The 26,494-nt window shown below is 54.5% G+C and overlaps 1 protein-coding gene across 2 annotated transcripts in view; it reads right to left on the minus strand.

The window, feature by feature from the left end:
* PPP1R37 (protein phosphatase 1 regulatory subunit 37) overlaps positions 1 to 26,104 on the minus strand; it is a 51,645-nt gene extending 25,541 nt beyond the window's left edge. The window contains exon 1 of one of the 2 annotated variants that reach the window (XM_007997173.3): positions 25,553 to 26,101. In XM_007997173.3, the coding sequence (XP_007995364.3) occupies positions 25,553 to 25,754 (202 nt within the window). In that variant the 5' untranslated portion in view covers positions 25,755 to 26,101. Of the gene's footprint in view, positions 1 to 25,552 lie in introns of both variants that reach the window. The other variant, XM_007997172.3, reaches the window with a different exon arrangement.
* Positions 26,105 to 26,494: the final 390 nt, after the last annotated feature.

The following is a 26,494-nucleotide window of genomic DNA, read 5'->3' on the forward strand; positions in this document are numbered from 1 at the left end:
TTAATTAGCAATTCCACACCTGGAGATTAATCCTACAGACATACTTGCAAAGATGGAAAATCATACATGTAAGGACAGTCACTGCAGCAGCTTGAGAATGCAGAACTGGAACCAACCACAACATCCACCAGCAGGAGCCGGCCAGTTCCCCAGAGTTCATCCAGGCAGTTCACCCTGCCGCCACCGAGAATGAGTGTGCGCTCTCTCAGCCAACAGGGAACAGTTTTCAAGACACAAACGAAAAAAGTAAGGCGCAGAATGGTACGCTCATGAATGCTACCCTTTACGCAAGAAATGGGGGGGAATAAAAAATCTGCGCACATCATTTAAAAGCTAATGAACACAGAGATGGAGCAGCCAGTGAAGCATCTGGGAAGCAGGAACAAAGAGGACCCCAGTCCCTTCTCTGGGCTTACTGGCAGTCCCTAAAGCCCCTCCTGGGGCGGCAGCCTCCCTCAAACAGAAAGGCTGTGCCGGGGGCTGGTGGGTGGAGCTGGCTCTTCTCTGAGCACCCCACCCAGCTACCTCTCATGTGTGCAGAGCCACAGAGAGCCCAGCCCCATCTGGCCACTTTTCCAGTGGTCTGATCCTGGGCCTGGGCAGATGACAGTGGAGGACAGAGAGTGCTGGCTTGGGGTGGAGTGTTCCCACTGTTCCAGAAGCAATGTATAGGTAAAATGATAGTTATGTTAGAGCTGCTGCAAAATAATGCGGGTGAGAGTGGCATGGGGATAGATGGGAACAGACTGACCACATAGTCATCAATTCTGAAGCCGGAAAGTGGGTCGTCCATCAGGCTCATTATACTCCTACTTTCTTGTGTCTGAAAACGTCCATCAAAAAACAGTTAAATGGGCCAGGCACGATGGCTCATGCCTGTGATCCCAGCACTTTGGGAGGCCAAGGTAGGTGGATCACTTGAGGTCAGGAGTTGGAGACCAGCCTGGCCAGCAGGGCAAAACCCCATCTCTACAAAACACAAAAATTAGCCAGGTGTGGTGGCGCATGCCTGTAGTCCCAGCCACTCAGGAGGCTGAGGCAGGAGAATCGCTTGAACCTGGGAAGCAGAGGCTGCAGTGAGCCGAGATCACGCCACTGCACTCCAGCCTTGGTGACAGAGAGCAATTCTCTGTCTCAAAAAAAAAAAAAAAAAAAAGAAAAAAAAAATTAGCCAGGCATTCTGGCATGTGCCTGTAATCCCAGCTTCTCGGGAGGCTGGGGCGGGAGAATCACTTGAACCCAGGAGGTGGAGGCTGCGGTGAGTGAGATCACACCACTGCACTCCAGCCTGGGTGACAGAATGAGACTCCATCTCAAAAACCCAAAAAACAAAACAAAAAGTTAAATGAGAAAAAAAAAAAAAGGCAGCAGCTGCTCAGAGGTGGTGGCCCACAAGAAGCCCAGAGGCGGCAGCTGGGCCGGGAGGGAGGTCTGGTACCAAGGCCAGTCTCTCATGACAGCATCAGTTATAAAGCCCAGCCCGGCTGTGGGGCAGCCACCTGGGTGGCTCCCTGGGGCCCGGCCGGCAGGTGCTCAGTGAACGTGGGCTAAAGGAAGGAAGGAACTTGGGCCTCATGCCCACCCCTGAGGGACAGGACAGCCAGATGAAGGCTTGTCAAAGGAGAACTCTGAGGCACATGGTGAGGGGTGGCAGGAAGCTGGGGCTCCTGGCACAAGTCCGTAACTGTGGTGTCCCAACGTTCGCCGGGGAGCCCCCCAACAGCTGTCATTTACTACGCAGTTACCTCAGGCAACCCCTTGACATGCCTGAGCTCACTGAAACCTTAGTGCATCCCTGGGAAGGGGACACGGCCGGGACCCCCAACCCAAGACAAAGAAGAGGAGAGTCAGAGAGGCCACAGCCCTGGGTGACCACACAGGCCACACACTGTGGGGATCCTCCTCTTGCACTGCCGAGCCACTAGGACCTTCCGAGTCAGCCTCCTAAACAAGACCCCGAAGTCACCTCTGTGGCCACGCACCTACCTTCCAGGAGCAACGTCCTCAGATGCCCTGTGACACAGGTCACAGGTCCCGGGCTCCTCGCCCACTCTGCACTGGGGAACCCTCTCCCCTGCTAAACTGGGAGTTCCTCCGGGCACTCGTGGGGACAGCGGCTGGGTGCCGGGAGGCCTGGACATAGAATGGGGCAGTGACACCGGCCAGCCTGAGGGGAGGGCTGCAGCTGCCTGTGTAGGCAGTTGGAAGCCCAGGCAGTGACTTCTGACTGCTGAGCCTGTTCGGAAAAACCTCTGCCTGCGACTCCTTGAGAAAAATGAAGGGACACTGGTGGTGAGTTCTTCTTCCCAGTGAACAACCGTCAGGCACCTCCACCCCCACCAGCCTCTCAGTAACCCAGAGGCCTGTGAAATGCGGATCACGTGGGGGCTGGAGCTGTAAGGCTGAGGAGGGCACCTTCCCCAGCAGCCTCAGGCTCATCAGCTGAGCCACTGAGTCAACAATGCCAAGGACAAGCACTGGCTTACAAAGCCAGGCTCCTGCCAGGTGCTGCTCTAGGACTAACTCCACGGCCTCACTCTTGCAGCCCGGTCTACCAGCTGCCCTAAGCCTTTGCTCAGGTGGCCCCACTGGCCTGTCCCTGCCTCGGGCGGGATGGCTGGGACAATCTCCAGGCTGGGTTTCCCACCACCAGTCAGTCCTTCAGAACTGCATGCCCATGGCAGGCACACAGGAGACCTGGTGGAGACCTGCAGGGAGACTCCCTGAGATCACCTCCCACCATGGAAGGAAAACCCACATCCTGTGCCTTCCCTGCCATTCAGACAAAAGCAGGCGCACAATCAGCTTAGGAGACCGTGCCGAGCAGCGGGCCGATGGCTGCCACGGGTTTTCACTCGGCACCGCCTGTCCCTGCACTGAGAGTAAAACCTCAACTCCTCAGCCCCGGACAAGGCCCCCTGACGCCAGCCCTCCGCCTGGGCTCACCCTCGGCTCGTGCACACCTCCTCAGCCCCTCTGCAGGCTCTGTGACTTGTTCCTGCCTCCTGTCTGCAACTGTTCTTCCCTCCCTCTGAGCGCTTCCCTCCCTCCTGCAGCTTAACCTGCAGCTGACTTGCCATTCAGGTCTCAACTCAATAGTCACCTCCTGGCCGGGCGTGATGGCTCACGCCTGTAATCCCAGCACTTTGGGAGGCTGAGGCGGGTGCATCACTTGAGGTCAGGAGTTCGAGAAACAGCCTGACCAACATGGGGAAACCCCATCTCTACTAAAAATACAAAAATTAGCCGGGTGTGGTGCCATGTGCCTGTAGTCCCAGGTACTCAGGAGGCTGAGACAGGAGAATTGCTTGAGCTGGGAGATGGAGGTTGCAGTGAGCCGAGATCGTGCCACTACACTCCTGTCTGGGCAAAAAGAGCAAAACTCCGCCTCAAAAAAAAAAAAAAAAAAAAAAAGTCACCTCTGAGTAGCCTCTCCTGACCCCTTTCTGTAGCAGCACCCCCACCCCCCTCCCCCCCACACACCCAGGCAACGCTCTGCCTCCTCACTGGACACATCCCAATCTCTACGGATCTACTTGCTGGTTTTCTGTCCTAGACCAAGGGCTCCCTGAGTCTAGGGACATCACCGTGGTGTCTGTCGCTGTGAGTCTGTGAATGAATGAATGCACTGACTCACTCTGGGAAATGAAGACAATGTCCACCCTTCCCTTCCCCCCAGAGAACCACGGGCCGGAAGGAAGGGAGCCCACAATGCGTCCTGGAAAGTCAGCCTGCTCAGGAGAGGCTGGGATGGCTGGTCCTTTCCTCTCAGACCCCCATGCCCTCCTCAGGCCTGCTGAGGGGTCGTGAGTCCTGCAGTTTCCTGGGTAAGAGGAGTTGTTCTCTGCCCTTCCTGGCAGGGAGGCACCACCATCCAGCCGGCGGGTGCCACAGCCACGTGCTGCAGGACGGCCAGCTGCAGGGGGCGGGCTGGGCTTACACAACAAGGAGCCAGGCCTCTAGACCCCAAGCCTCAGGCAGGGATGTGGGCAGGGCCTGCCCACTCGAGTGAAGGGTGCAGATGGCAGGTGCCACAGGCCTGTCTTCCCTTCCCCTCATCCTGACCTTCCCAGCTGCCTGCCCCAGCTGAAGATCCTGTTACAGAAACAGATGTGGCCAGAACACACCCACAGCTTTCCAAGTCTCTTGGGATGGAAGGAACAAGGCAGATTGGGCGCAACTTCCCTCATGCCACAGTGCCTCACACACAGCAGGTGCATGGTAAGGCCAATGGTAGGCTTGGATGAAAGGGAAAGTCAAGGCCTTAATCCCTGGGTCCCCAGTCAAACAGTGTGCTAAGCACTCGAGTCCCCCGTGTGACACGCAACTTTTTTTTGAGACGGAGTCTCACTCTTGTCACCCAGGCTGGAGTGAGGTGGCACAATCTCAGCTCACTGCAACTTCCGCTTCCTGGATTCATGCGATTCTCCTCCCTCAGCCTCCCGAGTAGCTGGGATTATAGGTGCCCACCACCACGCCAGGCTAATTTTGTACTTTTAGTGGGGTTTCACCATGTTGGTCAGGCTGGTCTCGAACTCCTGACCTCAAGTGATCCACCTGCCTCAGCCTCCCGAAGTGCTGGGATTACAGGCGTGAGCCACCGCGCGTAGCCGCAACTTTTAACAATAAATAATTATTATGAGCAATGGCAAGCACTTATATATACTACCTCATTTACTCTCTTCAACAACCCTAAGACAGGTAGAGTTTATTATCCCCATTCCAAATGAGGAAACTGAGGAACCTACCTAAGGCCACAGAACCAGTAAAAGTCAGAGCTGAGATTTGAGCCTGAGCAGTCTATGGCTCCACAATCCTTACTCTTAGCCAAACCCTTGACCTTTCCGTTCAGGCCATGGTTTGGGGTACAGCTATCCCTCCCCCACCCTTTCCAAAGGAGGAAACTGAAGCGCAGGGAGATGGAGCACATGCCAAGGACACATAGCACAGGCAGGCCCGACTTCAAAGTCCACTTCATCTGGCTGATGGGCCCCGTGCCTCACCCAATAGTTTAAGGCATCCAATATCCTGACCCAAGCCAGGTACCTACCCACCAGCCTCACCACTGTCTCCTCTGTTCCAGCCTTGGTTTATTTCCTTCCATCCAGACCCTTCTCTTGATCTGCAGTGGCACTGTTTACTGGTTGGCCAACTTGTCTCCCACACCTCCCTCTCTCTGGACAGTAAGCCTGGAAGGCAGGGCTAGGTTTGTCTTGCCACCGCTGTGTCCCCAGTATAGGACTGGGCACTGAGCTCAATACTGGCTGAATGCGTGCCTGAACCAGTAAGAAAACACAACCAATCCTGTGGTGGAGACTAATAACACCCCCAGAACACAAGTGCCCAAGAGTGTCCCCTAGCCCAGGACTTTCTGCTGGGATGTATAGGGGGAATTAGGGGGGTTCCTCTGTGGCCTCCACAAGCCCCCAACTGGAAGCAGCTTCCCAAAGGTATGTATACATCTGAGGACACTGGTGACTTTCTGCCTTGCCGTGTGAATGCACCTTTTGAAAATTTAATTTTTTATTTTTTGTGGAGACGAAAGGTCTCACTTGTTGCCCAGGGTGGTCTTGAACTCCTGGCCTCAAGCGATCCTCCTGCCTCGACCTCCCAAAGTGCTGGAATTATAGGTGTGAGCCACTATGCCCAGCCTGTGAATGCACCTTCTAAATACATGAAACAGCAACCTAGTGAGGGCATGGCCTTTGCAGTCAGACCTTGTACTTGGGGGTGCCTATTTGGGGGTGTCTGCAGAGCCTCCTTCTCTAAAAACTGCCCTCCACCCCAACAAGTGTGGGCTGACCCTCTACCGCCCATTTGACAGGGAGGATGTGGGGTCCTAGCTAAGCTTGCATGAGCTGCCCGGGTCAGGGGGCTGGACTGGGGGATCCTGTTCCAGACACCAGGAGGGCTGGGCTTGTGTGGCCCATGGCCAGCCCAGTGGAAGAAGTTCTGAAGAGAGAAAGAGGAACAAGGAGTGCATGTGGTCCAGAGAGCAGGTGGCAGACCTGCTTCCTGCCGGCTTTCAGGATCCCTGGGAACAGGCAGAGGCCTGGCCTCCATCCAATGAACACCCTCATTCACCTCCTGTGGCCCCAAGTAGATTCTGGCCCTGATAACTGAACAGACTCCAACTGTCACGAGCAATGGCTCTCGACCCTTCATGGCTGAGTCTCCTCATCTGCAAAATGGAGCCAATGAGACTGAGACTGACACACAAAGCCTTCTCTAAAAGCAGCCACTGAGCTCTCGTGTAAAGCGTCTAGTGCTTTACAAGAGGCTGGCGCGTGGCAAACGGAAGTCCCTGTTATTGCAGGGCCCAATGCCTCAGCAGCGCCCGGGAGAGCAGGTGCTGGATGAGCAAAGAGCAAGCAGAGCCAGTTCCAGCCAGGGGCCCGCCAATCACCACCCCACCTGCTACCTCCACCTGCCCCTGGGCTCAGAAACAGTGGCCACACCCACTCCTGTCTGCCCTGAGACAAATATTTACCCAGGGCTGGGCACCTCAGGGTGCCGAAGTGAAGACCTGGGGATAAATAAGCACCAAGAGTGGCGAGGAGGCGGAGAGAACTCTCTGAGGGAGCTCGCAGGGTGGAGGGGAATGCAGACTCAGGGACAAAGGGAGCGACGGCCCAGGGCTGACCCTGCCTCCTCAAATCAGAGGCGGCACTGGGGCCAAGTAACTGTGTTCCTCCATCTACCCATTTCCAGCTTTGCCATGAAGAGTCAAGAGGACAAGAGGCAAAGCTCTCTGGAGGCACGGTGCCTGCAGACAGGCTCTGTACCATCGTGCAGGGCAGGGGCTGGGCTCTGGCTGCCTAGGAGTGAAGTTCAGATTTGCCACTGACTAGCTGTGGGGAGCTGGATCTCTCCTTCATTGGTAAAATGGGGCAGCAATTCCATCTACCTCGTGGGATATGGATGGGATAAAACTAGCTGATGCACGGAGGGCTCAACGCCATGCGTGACACCCAGAGGGCGTTCCACCAACGCTAGCTATTATGATTCCTGTTATGGATCTACGGGCCCACGGTGGCCCCCATACAGCCCTAAGTGCTCTGGGACTGCAGGAGAAGGCTGGCCTTTTCTACTTTTTTGTAAGGGTAATGCACATCTTCCTGCCCTTACCCGCTTCAGAAAAAACACGCCAACACTCGAGCTCCCAGAGGGCCGGGTGGGCCTCACATCAGCCCTGCACACTATGGAAGGGGTGTGTAGTTAGGCACTGACTCTTCTCTAAGCTGTCGAGGGCAGGAGCCGTGACCCCTCCCTCTGCCACAGAGCCCAGCACAGGTAAAGGAATCTTGGACACTCAGGCATTAGGGAAAGTATGAGGCTTTGGGCTCACATGGCCTTGGGGTTCAGATCCTGGATACTGGAATCCATTTCTTCCTCTTGATCCCAACTGCCTCAAGCTCAACAGTACCTGCTTCACCCAGCACCTGCTCTGTGCCCCGGGCAGGGTCACGCTGGAAACAGCGTCCAAGATAACCCTAACCCTGGTCTCTGTCCACACAGGGGTCCTAGTCCAGTCGGGAAGGCAGACTCATCCCCAGACAGTGACAAGCCAGAGTAGGCAGAGCTGGGGCAAAGGAAACCCCTAACCCAGACTAGGGGTTGGGGGCTTCCTGAAAGAGGGACCATCTAACACCACTGGCCACTGGAGGGCAGGGACTGTGAGTCTTGTTTGCATTGTCCCCTAGAACATAACTACACCAGGCACACAGCAGGCACTCCCCTAAGCAGGTGCTGAAAGACAGCCAGGAAGGAGACTCTTGGAGAGTGAGCAGTAATCAGTCAGGCAAAAGGAGGTGAGAGCCATTTCAGAAAGACTGGCATTACCTTGAGAAGCCAAACATACTCATCAATTATGACCGGCAATTCTGCTTCTAGCTCCAGACTCTAGCCAAAGTCTTGCTCACGCCCCAGGTGAAATGTATCAGAAGGTAATGCCAGGCCTGTAATCCCAGCACCCCAGGTAAAATGTATCAGATGGAATCCATGCCTGTAATCCCAGCACTTTGGGAGGCCGAGGCGGGTGGATCACTTAAGATTAGGAGTTCGCAACCAGCCTGACCGACATGGTGAAACCCGTCTCTACTAAAAATACAAAAAAATTAGCCAGGCCTCGTGGCAGGAGCCTGTAATCCCAGCTACTCAGGAGGCTGTGGCAGGAGAATCACTTGAACCTGGGAGGCAGAAGTTGTGGTGAGCTGAGATTGCACCACTGTACTCCAGTCTGGATGACAGAGTGAGACTCTATCTCAATTTAAAAAAAAAAAAAAAACCAATAATAATTAAAAAGCAAAAGGGAGGGAGAAGAGTGTTGCAACAGAGAGAACAGCATGTGCAAAGGTTCAGAGGAGAAAGAGCCCTCGGAGCCTTGGAGAACTGAAGATCACTGTCAGGGTCAAATGAAGCAGGCACGACAATCCAGCAGAGGACTCAGCAGAGCTGGGGGCATCAAGGTGCTTGACAAGGGTGTGCTGAGTCATTTAGTGGATCAACGCTTCCTAGCACTGCCACCCACCCAAGTCCTCAATAGGCGACAGGGCCAGGCTGGGGAAAGGGGGCCTCTGAGGAAAGCCCAGTGCTCATCGGGAGACATTCAGTCCTGCCAGAACCAAGCAGGCTATTTCAGGCCACCTGCCTCAGGCTTCTGGTCATGGGTACCAGATGGCCATCTGAATTCAGAGGCTTTGGGAGTGCTTTAGTTTGGAATTTTAGAAACTGTAAGCTGTTTACTGGTCCAGCAAAGCCTCCAGTGATGGAAATCAGGTGCTTGGGATTTCTTACTGCCCATCCTCACCTTCCTCATCCATAACAAGAGGGTAATGCCACCAACCCTCAGAGGTCTCTTTGGGAACTAATGAACACATTCATTCATTCTTTACGCAACAACCTGGGCTAGGCAGACAGCTGTGAACAGAACAGGGCTGGTCCCTGCCCTCAAGGACTGACTGTGAGGAAGGCAAACAAATCACACAAAAATTTACCAGTTATAAGAAGAAAGCGTGTATTACAGGGAAAAACAGAGGGGATACAAATTCAGATTTGGAGGAATGGTTAGAAAAGACCCATAAGAGGAAGGAACATTTCAACTGAGACCTAAAAGCTGAGTAAAGGAAAGAAATGTGGCCAGATGCGATGGCTCACGGCTGTAATTCCAGCACTCTGGGAAGCCAAGGCAGGAAGATCACTTGAGCCCAGGAGTTTGAGACCAGCCTAGGCAACACAGGGAAACCCTGTCTCTACAAAAAATCCAAAAATTAGCCAGGTGTGCTGGTATGTGCCTGTGGTCCCAGCTACTAAAAAGGCTGAGGCAGGAGGATCACTTGGGCCCAGGAGATCTAGGCTGCAGTGAGCCATGACTGCGCCACTGCACCGCAACCTGGGAGACAGAGCAAGACTGTCCCCCCCCCAAAAAAAAAAAAAAAAAAAAAGGAATTCATTATTTCCTTCAAATATTTATCTAGTGTCTATTCTAGGCCAGGCTCTATTCCAGGTGCCAGGCTACACAAGTGAACAAAACAGCCAGACATCCCATCTCAAGAAGCTTACACTGGAGGGGGACACGAGGTCATAAGCCAACAGGAGTCACACAAAAGTCCAGGCCACCCTTCCAGACAGAGGGAAGAGTCAGCTCTGAGGACCCTCCAATGGGGCAGAGGGGCAGCAGAGCTGAGGCTGCAAGTGGGCGACAGATCCTCAGGGCAAAGAATGGTATTACTGAAGGGTCAGGAAGCTACTGGAAGGAAACAGTACATGACTCATGGGACCCTCATACAGAGGGTACTGACGATGTGGTGGCCATGGCCGTGGGAGATGAGGGAGTCTGGGCTCCTGCTGAAACTTGAGGCTCCTGGGACGTGCTGAGCCTCCATAGCTATGGTGGGCTGGATGTGTCCAGGGACCCAGGCAGGACTGCTCTGGCTTCTGCCATCTTCTGCAAAGGAGTATGACCTCAGCAAGTGACCAATGACCCCAAGTAGCAGTTTTCTTATCTACAAAAATGTGGGGCACCAACAGGTTCACCCGGTTGCTCGGTCTGGTGCTCAGCAAATGGGGCTGGAGTTGTGGTTACAGTGGACCCACTAACCTGCTAACCCTTTTCCCAGGCTGGGCCTCCACTAAAGCACCCTCTCTCCTACACTGCAGGGCTTCCAAGGCCTATGCTGCCACTGCCTCCTCTGCCCTCTCTGAGGCCCCCAGCCCTGTGTTCCTCCATCCCAAGCTGTTCACACTGAGATAGGGCTTTGCTATGAAGACTCAGTGAAATAGCAGAGAAGAAAAAGTGCTTCTTTTTAGTGTCCTGCCCCCCTGGCCCCCACATTTCCTGCAAGACAAATGATGAGGACAAATATATGTGCACAATACAATTACATCTATCTTCAATAGAGGAGTCCTCATAAAAGGTCCGAAAACAAAAATAGGCAAAGGTCATGAAGAACCAATTCCCAAAACCATGTAACATGTTAACAATAAACAGGTTAGGTCAGGCACAGTGGCTCATGCCTGCAATCCCAGCACTTTGGGAGGCCGAGACAGGAGGATCACTTGAGGCCAGGAGTTCGAGACCATCCTGGGCAACATAGCGAGACCTCATCTCTACAAAAAACACAAAAAGGCTGGGCGCGGTGGCACACACCTGTCATCCTAGACTTTGGGAGGCCAAGGCGGGTGGATCACCTGAGGTCAGGAGTTTGAGACCAGCCTGACCAACATGGAGAAACCCTGTCTCTACAAAAAATGCAAAATTAGCTGGGTGTGGTGGTGCATGCCTGTCATCCTAGCTACTCAGGAGGCTGAGGCAGGAGAATTGCTTGAACCCGGGAGGCTGAGGTTGTGATGAGCGGAGATCGTGACACTGCACTCCAGCCTGGGCCACAGGAGTGAAACTCCACTAAAAAAAAAAAAATACAAAACAAAACCGAAGTTAACTGATAGTCAAAAGAACGCTCACTAAAACAAGACACCATCTTAACATCAAGGCACCCACATGCAAATAGTATTCATTCAATCATTAAAAAAAAAAATCTGGCCAGGTGCAGTGACTCACGCCTGTAATCCCGGCACTTTGGGAGGCTGAGGCAGGCAGATCACCTGAGGTCAGGAGTTTTGAGTCCAACCTGGCCAACAGTGAAACCCTGTCTCTACTAAAACTACAACAATTAGCCGGGTGTGGTGGTGCACGCCTATAATCCTAGCTACTTGGGAGGCTGAGGCAGGAGAATGGCTTGAGCCTGGGAATTGGGGGATGCAGTGAGCCAAGATCACGCCACTGCACTCCAGCCTGAGCGACAGATTGAGACCCTGTCTCTGGCCATGGTTTAAACCAAGAAGCAGAAAAAAAGAGAGAGACCCTCTCTCATAAAAAAATCTAAAGCTACAGTGGTGACTATAACGACAGAACCCTAGCCCTCAACACTCACTATCCAACGTGGGCACAGTCGGTATCTGAGATTTCCAATGTTCCTTCCCTTTGACCTGGTAAAATCACCTTCTAAGAATTTTTTCTGAGAAGGCTACCCATGTGATGAACGTGAAGATTTATGGACAAGGATGAACATCATTGCATTACTGATGCAACTGAAAACTGGAAAAGACCTAAATGCTCAGCAATGCAGAAATGGCTAGAATGAATTACAACAGCCCAATGATGTACTTTAAATCATGCTTTCTAAAAAAACAGAAAAATGAAGTGCAAAAGCAGGATATTCAACTGTATCTACAGTATCCTCACAGCTTTATTTTTATCTAGCTGTGGCTGTGAATGTAGCCAGAGAGAAGAGACGGGAAGGAAATGCACTGGCATTACACACTGAAAACATCCCAGGTGGTGCAAATCACTCAGCTAAGAAGTCCTGCATCCGGGATACATATATATAGAACTCTCACAACTCAATAATAAAGGGACAAACTATTTATTTATTTACTTATTTATTTATTTTTGAGGCAGGGTCTCCCTCTGTCACCTAGGCTGGAGTCCAGTGGCAAGATAACAGCTCACTGCAGCCTCAACCTCCAGGGCTCAAGCAATCCTCCCACATTAGACTCCAAGGTAGCTGGGACTACTGGCATGAGCCACCAGGCCTGGCTAATTTTTAAATTTTTTTTTTATAGAGATGGGGGTCTCACCATGTTGTCCAGGCTGGTCTTGAATTCCTGGGCTCAAATGATCTGTACACCTTGACCTCCCAAAGTGCTGGGATTACAATTGTGAGCCACTGTGCCTGGCCCCCCCTTTTTTAACAGAGACCAGGTCTTGCTATGTTGCCCAGGCTGGTCTCGAACTCTTTGGCCTCCCAAAGTGCTGGGATTACAGGCATGAATCACTGTGCCCGGCTGGCTCAATTTAAAAATGGGCAAAAGAACTAAAAAGACATTTATCCAAAGAAGATACACAAGTGTTCAGTAGGCATATAAAAAGATGCTCAACATCGTCAGCCATAAGGAAATGCAAATCAAAAGCACAACAAAGCCTCAGCAATACAGTGCAACCCCATCTCTACAAAACAATTAAAAGTAACAAAATCAGCCAGGTGTAGTGGTTTGTGCCTGTGGTTCTAGCTAATTTGGAGGCTGAGGCAAGAGGATCACTTGAGCCTGGGAGGTGGAGGCTGCAGTGAGCTAGGATTGCATTACTGCACTCCAGCCAGGGCGAAAGAGCAACACCTCATCTCAAAACAAACAGGCTGAGCGCTCACGCCTGGAATCCCAACGCTTTGGGAAGCTGAGGTGGGTGGATCATTTGAGGTCAGGAGTTCAAGACCAGCCTGGCCAACATGGTGAAACCCTGTCTCTACTAAAGATACAAAAATTTAGCTGGGTGTGGCAGCGCATGCCTGTAATCCCAGCTATTTGGGAGGCTGAGGCATGAGAATCGCTTGAACTTGGGAGGCAGAGGTTTCAGTAAGCCAAGATCCTGCCACTGTACTCCAGTCTGGGCAACAAGAGCGAAACTCCGTCTCAAAAAAAAACCAAAAAACCAAAACCAAAACAAAACAAAAAAACAGCTGGAGAGGTGGCCGAGGAGAGCAGCAGGAGCCTGGATCCCAGTGTCAGGGCATCCTTGGGTAAGTGCCACCCCTCTCTGGTTACCCTTTCACCCCTGAGATGAGGAAAGGGCCGGTGCCAGCCCTGGATTCTTTTGACTGCGCCGGAAGGCAGTAAGCACAAGCACCTGGACCTAAGAGCTGGTGGTAGGACATTCAGTCAGATGGCCCCGCCTGCCGGTGCCTGCTCCACCTCAGGACTAGACAGGATCGGGCCACTGTCAGACTTGGGCACTCTAAGCTGGGCTCCATGAGGGCGTCATCCCTCGGCTGTGCCAGGACCAGCCCCAACTCCATTTTAATGGAACAACATTCACTGAACTGCTCTGTGCCTGGAGCTGTGCAGGGGACACAGCAAGGACCGAGACAGCCCCGGCCCTGACCCCCGGGGACTTGTAGTCCAGTGGGGAACACAGGTCCAGGCACAGCAAGAAAGGTGGCCCTCCAGGGAAATGGAGCACTGGGCTGTTCACTGTGATCACAGCAGACAGAACCAGGCCAGGAAGCAAGGATCCCAAGCCTGAGACAGAAGGGGAGTGAGAACGGAGTCATGGAGGCTTGGCTGGGTGGCCAGTTGCCTGACACCTGGGACACGTGGGTCACAGGGAATGGCGAAGTAGGTCACCTGCCAAAGGTAGAAGGCAGATCAGTTACCAGAACCTTGCCTGCCATCCCATGACCGGGAGGAGGTCCTGGGATCCAATCACTTCCTAAATGGTGCGGCGTCCTACGAAGGCAAGTGTCCTGGCCTATGACCCCCAGCAAGTCAGCAGAAAAGACAGGCCTGTTTGCCAGTCCTGCGCTGCCATTCCCACCAGGCTGGCAGGGGGGACACCAGAGGCAGGCTTGGTACTCCCCTCCATAAAGCTCCTCCTCCTCTCTGCCCACCTCCTTTTCTCGACCAGGGACTCTCCGAGCTGCTCATGGCAAGGACTAAGACCCAGCATTGTATGCCACTTCCTTCTCCACCTGCCATATTGTGTGGCTGCCCAGAGCCAAGCCCAGTGCCACGTGGTCTGGGCACTGGGGAATACACTGGCACCAAACCCAACCCACCACTGCCTGGTGATGCTTCCAGTCCGGGGCCGAGAGTTTCGGCAGGCCCACAGATAAGCAGATCGCTGGCCGCCTGATGGAGAGCCCATTAGGAGGGCCAGGAAGGAAGGGTTTGCTGGCACCTGAAAGATTAGCCAGAGCCAGCTGTGTGGGTGGGGCCGGCCTTCCAGGAGAGGATGTGGGGAGCTGCCTGCACATTCTAGGACTGAAAGGAATCCACGATGGCTTGAACCCAGTGAGTGCATGGCAAGGTGATCTTGGTCATGGCTGGCGATGGTGGCAGGAGCCAGGTTATACCTGAGCTTCCTAACCTGCTGCAGGGACGTTGGATCAGAGGGAAAGGCAGCAGGGAGGTCACAAAGTGTGATGTGAAACAGGAAGAGCAAAGTCTGCTTTTTCAAGAATGCTGTGGCTGCTAGGTGGGAAGCCGGCTGGAGAGGCAGCAGGAGAGCCGTCGGGAGGCCCCTCCACCTGGCATGGCGGGGACAGCAAAGTGGAGGCAAAATAGATGCTGGCTGGCAAGGAATGAAGAAATGAAAGCAGGAAAAAGTGACTCAGTGAACAAAATCTTCCTTCCCCACACCCTATGCTCCCCGACTGTCCTGAGCCCCGTGCCTGGGTTACAAGGGCTTTGCGGCATCCGGCCTGGGTGCCCAACAGCAGCCCCACTTTGCCCGGAGTCCCTAAGGTTCCTGGAGGCGTTCAGTGGCTCCACTCCTCCCAGGAGCCAGATGGACAGGATGCAGCCCTCTGCAGCGCTGGTCCAGGGAGGGGAGATGGGCTCGAACAAGTAACAACAGAGCAAGGAGGCACCATGGGAACCCAGAGAGCAGAGCAGAGCTTTGTCAGGGGATTAGAGAAGGGCTTGCCCAGGAGGCAGCGCGGGACGGGTAACGGGAGTTGGTCAGAAAGGGCAGGGGACTAGCGAGGGGCATGCTAGGCAGAGGAGCCTGTGTCTAGGCGTGGGAGGGTAACAGGAGTTGGTCAGGAAGGGCAGGGGACTAGCGAGGGGCCTGGCGCCTGAGCTAGGAGGCTGGATATTCTTTGGGAAAGGCCTCCCACACCAGGCCCAGGGGTGTGAACTTTGTCCTGTAGTTACGGTGGAGCCCTGGGGGCTTTTTGAAACAGGACAGAGGATCAGAACCATTCAAGCTGCCAGGCTAGAACCCAGCTCCTCCTCTACTACCTGTGTGGCCTTGGCACCTCTGTGAGCTTGTTTCCTCCTCCAAGATTAACGATGCATTTAAAGAGCTTAGCCCTGGTAAGTGCTCCATAAATGGGAGCTGTGAGTACCAACACCTCCATCACCACCACCAGGAGGCACGACCCCTGCAGAGAGTCACTTCCCTGCAGTGTGCTTTCACCTTTTGGCAGCCCCACTCTCCCACCCTCCCTCCCTGTTGTCCTGGGGAACCAAGCGAGTTCAGCTGTGACAGTCCTTTGCTTTGCAAAAGGGAAGGCTGCACAGGACGCGAGCAGTTCTCCACTACATCACTGACGGCAGCTGGTGAAAGCCTCGGAGACCATGGAGAGAGGGAGGGGTGGGTGTGAAGGTGGCACACGAGTCCGACCCCGGTGGGTCTCAAGCGCCAGCTTGCTAGAGGAGCCCGCCCACCTAACCAGGGAACACATTCCCAGCTGGAACCCAACCAGCCCTGAGGGGAGCATCTGACTGCAGGGCTCCCGACCCAGGCTTCCGCTGCGAAGGGAGATGGGGGCTCGGCAAGTCACATGAGCCGTGCGGCTGTCAGCAGACACTTCCAAACCTCCACCCCCACCTTGAGGCAACCGCTCAGTGCCAGCTGCCTAGAGGAAGGGAAGGGGTGAGAACAACTTTTGAGTGCCTACTGTGTACCTCCATCCACCACCAATTCATCCAGTGTGAGAGCCTGCGGAGGACCAGGCACCATAGAGGGTGCTGGAGACACAGGTGAGCCAAGACAAAGATGGGTCCTGCCTTCACGGACCTTCCTACTCAATGCAGGAAAGAGCCTAGCATGATGGATCCCTCGCATTCCTTTTGGCACCCAGCCTCTGAACCCCCTTCCTGCAATTAGGGAACCCCCTCCACATCTCCCACCTCCTCTAAGCTGAAACAGCAGACCCCAGCCTCCTGTGTGGCTCCAGTCCAGGAGTTAACGTGGGCGCAGCCCCAGAGCAGCTGATGTAACAGGAGCGGCATCAGCTAGACACTGGATGCACGGTGTGCTCCTGCTGGCGTGGGCCCCAGGCCTGGCTCTCTGGTCTTCCCAGAGAGTCTAAAACCTTTGAAAGAGAGTCCTCATCTGGCAAAATGGCTTCACAAATGGGGAAAGTGGTCCAGGGAGGTCAAGGGACTTGCCCAAGGCCACACAGCCCAAGCGTGGAGGAGCCGAAATCATACTCAGGCAGATGATCCTACCCAGATGAGGCAGGCTGGCCCCACCTGCCTAACGCTTACAGCCCGGGGAGGCAGGGACCAGTCAAGTTCAGGGCAGCGGCCACCTCATTCAACTTCCCCATGTCCTCATGAACGCCTGCAACAGCCAGCTACTGTTCCAGCTGCTTTCCAAGTAGAGGCTAATTTAATCATCAATCCCCATACAAATGGGGACACTGAGGCAAGGAAGCTGGGTGATTCGCCCAAGGGCAGAGCTGGGACTGGCACCCAGGGGGCTCCCGCGCTTCCTCCTGGGTCACTGCCATTTCAGACACGGAACGAGGCCCGCTGCAGGCTCCAGTCTCCTCCTGGAACCCTTGGGCCAGACGTGATTTAGAATCAGAATTTTCTGGATTTTGTAAGACTGACAGGATACTGATATTGCACTAAGCCACCACAGGGGTCTGGGATGGTCTGTAGAGCTTTCTGGATCTGGGTACTGTGAGACCTGAAGGGACTGTGAAAGTGAAGTCACTGGAGGAGGTCACTGGACTTCACAGCCCACACGCCTCCCACAGTCCATGCAGGGGCAGGATGTCCCAAGCAGGCCAAGGACAAACTGACTTGGGGAGCACGAGGGAAGGGACTCAGAGATCCAAGGAGAGAAGGGAAGGGAAAAACAGTCGTCTCAGAGGTGCTATAGGAAACAGCGGCAACGGCAAGCCTGTTGGTGGAGGGAGGGCTCAGAGCAATCTGAAGAAGAATCAGTGAAGTCAAGTGTCAGCTATTAGCCAACATGAGGCTACGCTAAGCCTACAGCCTCTGGGCTCCTGGCTCACGGCCCCTCCCTGGTCTCCCTGTCTCAGTCTCACCCCATTCATGTCACCCCCACCCAGAGTTCTGTTAAAAACACTCACTATGCCCCTCCTTTTTTCTTTTGAGACAGGGTCTCGCTCTGTCACATAGGCTGGAGGGGAGTGGTGTGACCACAGCTCACTAAAGCCTCAACCTCCTGGGCTCAAGTGATCCTCCCACCTCAGCCTCCTGAGTAGCTGGGACTATAGGCACACACCACCATGCCCGGCTAATTTTTGTCTTTTTTATAGAGACAAGGTCTCGCCATATTGCCCAGGCGGGTCTTTAACTCCTGGGCTTCAGCAATCGTCCCGCCTGGGCCTCCCAAAGGGCTAGGATGACAGGCATGAGCCCCCCACACCCAGCCCAGGCCCCTTCTTAAGCCCTCTGGGGCTCCCTGCTAGCACAGCCCATAAGGCCCCACACAACAGTCTCTCCTGCCTCCTCCAACCTCACCTTTGACCCGCCTGCATCCACCTCAACTAAGTCTGGCTTTTTTCTGTTCTTCAGACGTACCAGGCTGGTTCTCTCTGCCTTCCACCCCTGGTGCACACCTCCCGCTGCTCCTCATCTGGCTAACTGCTGGATTGCCTTGTTGATGTCCCTTCTAGGGAGTTGCCTCTGCCCTGCCCTCCTGCACACCCTGTGAACCCTCCCTAATCTGAGTCCTCGGCAGCCGGGTTTGCTGAGAATTCTTTACTCTGTGTCTCCCTCACTTGAGCGTGACCCCCACAGAAGCACGGACGGGGGCCTGTCTTCCGCCCTGACTCGTAACACGTGTCACGGCCACACCATGCTGAATGCATGACTGGTTACGGGGTCACCAAGTCACTCATGCAGCAAGAATATATTGAGCGCCTACTACATACCAGACACTGTGTAGCACAGGAAGAACACGTCCCAGAGGCCAAGGGTCAGAACAGCGGGCAATGCCGAGGACAGAGGAGCAGCACAAATCTCCAGGGACTCAAGCTGTCCACGAACCACAGGGACCCCCTCCTGCATGCCCACCAGGCTGGGCCCTTACCCCACCTGTTTCTATTTCTTATCCCTGCCACAACACCACAAAGCCAGCACTGTCACCTCTATCTTATAAACAATTCTGGGTTATAGATGAAGAGACTATGCACCCTGCACTGAACGCGGCCACTTGCCTCCAAGCACTCAGCCGCCACACAGGGGTTACTGCGCAGGCTTCGGCGCCAGGCTGGCTGCCTGGGTTTGAATCCCAGCTCCACCACTTACCGGCTGTGTGACCTCAGGAAAATTACTTTACCTCTATGGGCCCCATTTCCTCATCTATAAATTGGGGCAAACAGCACCTGCCGCGATAATACAGGAAAGGCACTTAGACCAGTGCCTGGTACAGGCACATGGAAGGCAAGGACTGATGACGACTAAGATCAGCCAGAGGGCAGGGATTTAACCTGCCCTGCCCCCATGCCCCACTGCAGCAGGCCGCCTGCCCAGCTTGAATTTCTGCAGTTACCTTAAGGCAAGCATTTCAATGCTCACCTATTAATTTGCTCCAAAACAGGTCTTTGAGGTCAATGCCAGCCACCCCTGAACTGAGGTCTGAAGGCAGGCTTGGGACTGAGTGATGGATGGCGGAGCAAAGCACACAGACAGCCAAGCGAGGTTGTCAGAACCACCCGGGGAGCTTTTTGTAAAAACAGGTTTCTGGCCTTCATGCCCAGTGACTGCTCCAGCTGCAGCCCATCCAACACAGGGCATTTGGCCCCACGGTTCTTAATCCTCTTGGAGCCGGATGCCTATGAAGGTTCGCAGAGCCCCAGTACTGGCTCCCAGAAACACATGCACAGGCACTCCCGCTGACGCACTCAATGCTGGTTACTGAGTGCCAGCTGGGGGCCAGCTTCGCGTACTCTTCCAGGAGTCAGAATGGGCGCTAAAGCCTGTCTATAGGTCCCTGAGGAAGAGCCCTCGTCCTGGCACCAACTCGATTAACTACCACAAAAAAGTTTCCTGTAAATCCCACCATAGGGTGTGTGATCAGAGGAGAGCACCCCATTCCTTTGGACATGTGTCCCGTGCCCGAGCCTCCTGTGTGCTAGACTAGGGTCACAGAGGTGACTCACACACAGCCTTTGCCCTCGAAGAGGGAAACAGATGCGAGCACAGGCACAAGGAATCAGGCAGCCCACCTGCATGGGCAGGCACAACAAGCGGCGAGTCACAGTGTGCAAAGAGCCTGGGAGGGCAGAGGACAGGCACCAGCACAACAGTACCACTAACCCGATCGTGTTCCAACAGGGCGGGGGCTGGGGTGGTGGAGCCCCCACTCCAGAGGAGACTCAGGCTTAGGGAGGAGCTGCAACTTGTCCAAAGTCATCAGCCAATGTAGGCAGAGGCTGGGACTAAAATGGCCAGTGTGGAATCTTGGTACCCCTGCTGCCTCTCCTGCTAGTGAGCTGAAACATGCTGATTTAGTTTTAGCTCAGAGAGGCTGGGCAACTTGTCCATGGTCACACAGCTTGGCAGACACAGAGTCAGGCCTGGAGGTCAGGGACTGCTGGGGCACCCAGCGTGGAGGAGAGGGCCCCTGAGAGAAAGCAGGGATGCTGAGGCGGGAGACTGTAAGAGAAAGAGGAGTACAAACACACAACACAGGCAGGAAACAGAAACGAAAGGTTAGGGCTATAGGTGCGGGCAGAGGAGCGGTGATGACAGGAATAACAAGGGAGGCATTTGCTGAGCATTTACTATGGATCAGGCACTGTGTTCTCTCACTTAATCCTCCCAATCACCCTATGAGGACATACTTCTGTCAGCTGCATTTTAGACACAGAAAAATCGAGGCAGAGAGAACAATCGCCAAAGTCACATGGCTGTTCAGTGGCAGGGTCTACTTGCCAACTCCAGCAGCAGGAGGTGGAGCTGGGCCCAGATGGAAATCTGAGCAGATGCATCAACCCCCCTCGACCCCATTCCCTGCTCCCCAGCAGCTCCACCACGAATGTTAAAGCGAGCCGGTTCCCTAACCCAGGGCCTCTTTCCACCACTGACAGATGCGTGTCTACCTGTCCAGCCTGTTTCTAGGGCTAAATCTGCAGCACGGATTTCAATAGCAAACACTATGGCATTTCCATGCCCTCGGATCCGCATTTAAGAACACCCTGCCCCCACCGCTACCTCTGCCCTCCAAAGCTCAGGTGGCCAGACATGGTAGCATGCCTGCACCCCCTCAACCTGCCCTGCAGACACTTTGACTTCACGCGACGAGCTTCCTGGTGGGCAAACCCCCAATGCACACACACTGGAGGACTGATGGTCAGGGAGCAGGGAGTGAGTCACCGGCAGGACTGGAGGAGGGGAGATGAGTCTCCCAGACTGTGGCTGGTGTCATGTGCTCTCATCACAAGTCCCTCTCACATGCCTATCTTTCCAACCCCACGGAGTTCGGCTGGGGCTGGGGAGACCAGCCGAGCCTCAGGTCATTCCTGCAGTTTGGCCTAATGGGTTCCTTGTGTAAGTCTGGCCTTGGCCTTCAGAACTGCTGAAGGGTCTGCCACAACATGACGGGGTGCAGTGCAGCTAGCTAGCTCTGCTCCCCACCAGCACCCAAGCGCCCAGCCTGACAGTGCTGAAGCAGCCTCTTTCACTCACGATTCCCAGCCTGCCTTGTCCTGGAGCTTCCCTGCCCATCTCCACACACCTGGCTGTGGCTTGCTGAGGGTGCAGGTTCACCCTATCCTCTGACATCCAGGTGGTCTGCAGGGCAGGACCACTGGCCCTGTTTTACAGGTGAGGAAACGCAATGCTCTGCAAGAACCCATGCTTGCCAGAGGCCACAGAGCACGTTGCCGCCCCGCTGGTGTCCCCATGCCAGGCTGCTCGGGCCCCTGACATACGGCTACATGTCACTCTGCTAGGTGGCTCCCAGATACCACCAGGCCTCACAGGCCCACAGGCGCTCATTCAACAACTGAGTGTCCTTGAGGAAAGCGGAGAAGGGGATGGACTCGGCCTCTGCTCTCCCATTCCCGCGTGGAAGAGAGACCACCACCAAGAAAACAAGCAGGCAACAGAACAATAGATGTGTTCATGTAATGAGGAAACAGCAGCCCCAGCAGGTGGAACCTCACTGCGGGAGATGGGAATCCGGAAAGGATGAGCCTGCGCAGGCTCGAGACCCTCCCTCACAATCCCCCTCCTCCAGATCACCTCATCTCCCGGAATCCCCAAACCCTGGGCCCCTGAAGGGCCTGAGGGAGCTCTCACCCTCAGGTAGACACCCCCAACAACTCCCACCCGGGTGGGTCATCACTCTAGCCCCAGGGGTGAGGCTCTGCTGGAGGAGACCCCTGCACTGGGGCGCCCCCAGTGCTGCCTTCTGCTCACCCAGGGGCGCTCCTCCACCCCTGGCCTGGGCAGCACTCCATCACTAGCACGGCACAACAGCTTCCGGATGACTGAGTCTCCCCAATTCAGACCCGTCAGCTCTTCTGTCACCCCTTGGCCTTGGGGTTACGCCACCCTTGCACTAGGTTCACAGCTCAAATGACACCCCCCATCCCTCCCCAGTTTACGAGATTGATGCCAACGAATCTCCCACCTTTGTTCCAAGACCAAGTAACTCCTCCCTGCAGTCCCCCAGCCCCAGACCCTCTGGCCTCTCACTTGGGTCTCCCCTTACACCCACTTTCTGTACCACAATTCCTCTTCTACACCCTGGCGAACCCTCCACCTCCCACAGCCTCATGGCCAGTGAACCACTCCACTATCCTCCCCAGCACAGAGCCTATCCCGTGTTCCTTGCTGTTCCCAGGCCCTTGGGTTTTCTGTTCTGCAAATCCCATTGTCCAAACTCACCAACTTCACCAGTGACCCCTCCTCTGCCCAGGCCCAAGATCACCCAAATCCTTACTGCCAGGGCAACTCCTCAAGCCCTCCTCCCAACCAGGATGGACCAATTCTTCCAGTCCAGTTCATGTCATCACCTCTGCAGCTCAGATGCACGGACTCCTCCGGAGTGTGAGTCCCGACCAGGCCTTACTGCCCCTCTTATCAACCGCTGGAATGAGAGACTCCCCCCGCCTGGAGAGTGTTACCTGCTCTACCCCTTACCCAGGATAGACCAACCGGCACCCCTCCTCTAAACTCCTCTCAGCCAGGCTCCAATTGCCCCTCTTTTCTTGACAGACAGCCTTCTGACTCTCCAATTCTTTCACTGTCTCTTCGAGACTGCACGTGAAAACAGACAAACAAAAAACAAATCTGCCTGGATGATAGCTGCTATTTATGTGGCAGAAATTTATGAGGACTATCTTACTTCATCCTCACAATTACCCCATGGTAAAAATTAGCACCTCCATTTGCAAAGAAAGAAACAGAGCCTTGGAGAGGAAAAGTGGTTTACTGAATGAAAGCCAAACCTTTTCTGGGAAACTGCGGACCAGGAACTTTACCCCCCAATGCCCAATCTGTGCCAGACTCTCTTGCTGCCCTCACCCCTGACCCTTCAGCCCACAAACTGACCATCTTCCTCCTCACCCCTCACTCCAGGCCCATGCACTGACTGCCGGCTCTCTTCTCTCCTGGAAGCCTCTGAAGCAGCCACATCCAGGCCCCACCCTATGCATGAACTCCTCTACACCAGCCTAAGATGACCAACACTGTCTTAATAACAATGACTGCCATCAAGAACGCTCACCCTATCTGATTCCTTTCCATATGTGACCTCATCCAGTCCTTGCCTAAATTCCGTGGCAAGAGTATTGCCACCTACTTCACAGACGGGAAGACTGAGGCTCAGAAGTTAGGTAACCAGTCCGAGGTCTCGAAGGATCTGACCTGGAGCCTCTGCTCTTGAAACACCCTGCTCTGCCTCTCCAGGTCTTCCTGGTTCCTGCTCTGACTGGATACCACGCTATAGCCAGGGGCCATTCTGACTGTGGCCCGGTCCCAAACTAACCACCTATGCCTGGGGCCTAGAGCCCAAGGAGTTGGCTGGCTCCCAGTGACAAAAGTCTTTTTTTTTTTTTTTTTAAGACAGGGTCTTTGTCACCCAGGCTGCAGTTCAGTGATGCAATCACAGTTTACTGCACTGTTGACCTCCCGGGCTCAAGTGATCCTCCCACTTCAGCCTCCTGAGTAGCTGGGACTACAGGCATGTACCACCACACCTGGCTAATTTTTGTATATTTTGTAGAGACACGGTTTCACCTTGTTGCCCAAGCTGGTCTTGAACTCCTGGGCTCAGGTGATCCGCCTACCTTGGCCTGACAAAGGGCTGGGGTTACAGGCATGTAAGACGGCCCAAAAGTCTTACTTTAACCACTGTCTCTTTAAGAGTAACTAGCCAGCTGGACACAGTGGCTCATGCCTGTAATCCCAGCACTTTGGAAGGCTGAAGTGGGCAGATCACCTGAGGTCAAGAGTTCGAGACCAGCCTAGCTAAATTGGTGAAACCCCATCTCTACTAAAAATACAGACATTTTTAGCCAGGTGTGATGACAGGTGCCTGTAATCCCGGATACTCAGGACGCTGAGGCAGGAGAATCAGCCTAAGCGACAGAGGGAGACTCTGTCTAAAAAATAATAAGTAGTAGTAAGTAGCCAAACTGTCATTCATGATGGACTCACTGTGTGTTCGGTTTCCAGTTACCATGTTTCCCACCCTCACATCAAAGCCACCAATTCCTCCACTGTCCATAGACTGGCAACAGCTTCTCCCCTTAGGCAGGGCTGGCAGATCAGCTTCTACAGAACCATGACCAGTCTGATCCCTCACTTCATGGGCTCCACCCCAGGAGGACTGATAGACTTCTCCAGCATGAAATGGACTCAACACTGCCCTGCATGTCCCAAGCGACTTTCCACCTTCCCAGCCCTATGACTCCAACACATTCCTTTCAGCTCCAACACTCACCTGACCCTCTCCAATGGGACGGCCCCCTCTCCCAACACTTCAAGCCGCCAAACTTCCTCAGTTCTCTCACCTGCTACTGGTCAGCAACTCCAATTCCTGACTTGATAACATCCCCCAATTCTTTTTTTTTCTTTCTTTGAGACAGAGTTTTGCTCTTGTCACCCAGGCTGTACAAGGTCATGATCTTAGCTCACTGCAATCTCCACCTCCTGAGTTCAAGCGATTCTCCCTGCCTCAGTCTCCTGAGTAGATGGGATGACAGGCGAGCACCACCATGCCCGGCCGGTTTTTGTATTTTTAGTAGAGACGGGGTTTCCCCTTGTTGGCCAGGCTGGTTTTAAACTCCTGACCTCAGGTGATCCACCCACCTTGGCCTCCCAAAGTGCTGGGATTACATGCGTGAGCCAATACACCCGGCCATCCCCCAATTCTTTCTCAGGAAGGAACAAGAGGACCCTTCCGTAGCCATGCCCCAAACATCCTCTGCTCCTGAATGACTGAGAACCTTTCTTCTGCTTCTCTTTTTGCTGGAGGAGGCGGTGGCGGTAGGCGTTGGCTTTTCTTCTTAATACCACACTGCAGCCGGGGGCGGTGGCTCATGCCTGTAATCCCAATACTCTGGGAGGCCAAGGAGGGAGGACAGCTTGAACCCAGAAGTTCGAGACCAGCCTGGGCAATGTAGTAAGACCTCCTCTCAATAAAAATGAAAACATAAAAACCACACTGCCTCTGACTCAACCAACCACAAATGGACCACCACCTGTGCTCCTCTTCTGGGACCTTACCTTGACTCCCTTTTTACCAAGTCTTCTATAGCCACAGTCCAAGTTTATATTTCTCCCTCTTTCCAGCCAAGAAAGTGGCCAACACGACCACTCCTTGACCCGAGACTTGCAGACCAGCTACTGAACTTTTTTTTACCCCCATAGACCCATCAAACTCTTTCAATTGCCCTTTTGGGGCCAGCGTTGACCCGCTCCTCCTCCCGACTGCTCTTTCTCTCCTTCTCTGGTGGAACTACGAACGCAAAGGCTGCCACACTCTACATTTGACAAATCACCAAACTTTCTTTAATTGCTCATCGTTTTAAACCCTAAAACGATCACCATCTTTGTCTCGGGTGGGTGGGGTGCGGCAGAAAGCACATACTTTTCACCTTCCCAACTCCATAGTCACCCCCTCTCTAATAGACTCCGGTTCTAAACTGACGACTGTCCCCTTATTCACCATTAGGTGCAATCTATTGAACGCCACCTCTGAGCCGGGCCCTGCACCGATCCCTCCCGACTCCCGGGTCTCCCTCGAGCCCGCCCCCGCTTCACCCGCGGTAGCTACCATGTCTCCAGGGGTCTTTGGGCTCCACTGCTCCAGACACGATATCCTCGTCGGACGGGAACGTGACGCGCTTGGCTGCAGCCTTGAGGCGCCCATCCGCGGGGGGCGATGCGGGGCTGGGAGACCCGGCTTCGGCGGGGGCCTCTTCAACGTCGCCGTCCGCGCCCGGCACGGGCGGCGCCTCCTGCGGCGGGATCTCCATAGCCGCCGCCGCCTCCTCACGGGGGCCCCGGGGACATGCCCCGGGCCCCGGATTTGTCTCTCCGGGCCCGCCCGCCGTCCCGGGGCATGGGCTCCGCCACTGCTTCAGGCGCCGCCTCCGTCCGCTCTCCTAGTCGTCGTAATCGTCGCCGCCTGGAGCCCAAGCGCGCCTCCGCCGAGTCCCGCGCGCGCCTGCCCGTTCGCAGTCACACTTTCGCTCTAGGCTGGCGAGCCCGCCGCTTACTATAAGAAGCAGAAAATCGATTTCAGCGACTTGCAGGTAGAGTTGTCCCGCGGGTGACATGAAGAGAGAAACAAAGGGCAGGAAGGGCCACGGAAAAAAGAAACGTGAGCAGCGAATCTGCAGAGCCGGAACTGCAGACTATGAGGGGCGGGGCGAGGTAGACGCCGTCTCCAAGAGCAGCGCGCAAGCGCGAAGCTGAGCCCACGCCTCCCCGCCTGAGTCCAGATAACAAATATTCAGCTCCCGCACATTCGTCAAGAGCCCAGGGAAATGGAGTGCATAGAAATGAAAACACCTGGCGGGGCGCGGCGGCTCACGCCTATAATCCCAGCACTTTGGGAGGCTGAGGCAGGAAGATCGCGTGAGTCCGGAGTTCGAGACCAGCCTGGGCAACATAGCAAGGCCCCGTCTCTACAAAAAATTTAAAAATTAGCAGGGTCTGGTTACGGGAGACTGTAGTTCCAGCTACTTGGGAGGTGGGAAGATCACTTGAGCCC

This window comes from Chlorocebus sabaeus, chromosome 6, assembly GCF_047675955.1.
Source record: "Chlorocebus sabaeus isolate Y175 chromosome 6, mChlSab1.0.hap1, whole genome shotgun sequence".
Taxonomy (NCBI): Eukaryota; Metazoa; Chordata; class Mammalia; order Primates; family Cercopithecidae; genus Chlorocebus; species Chlorocebus sabaeus.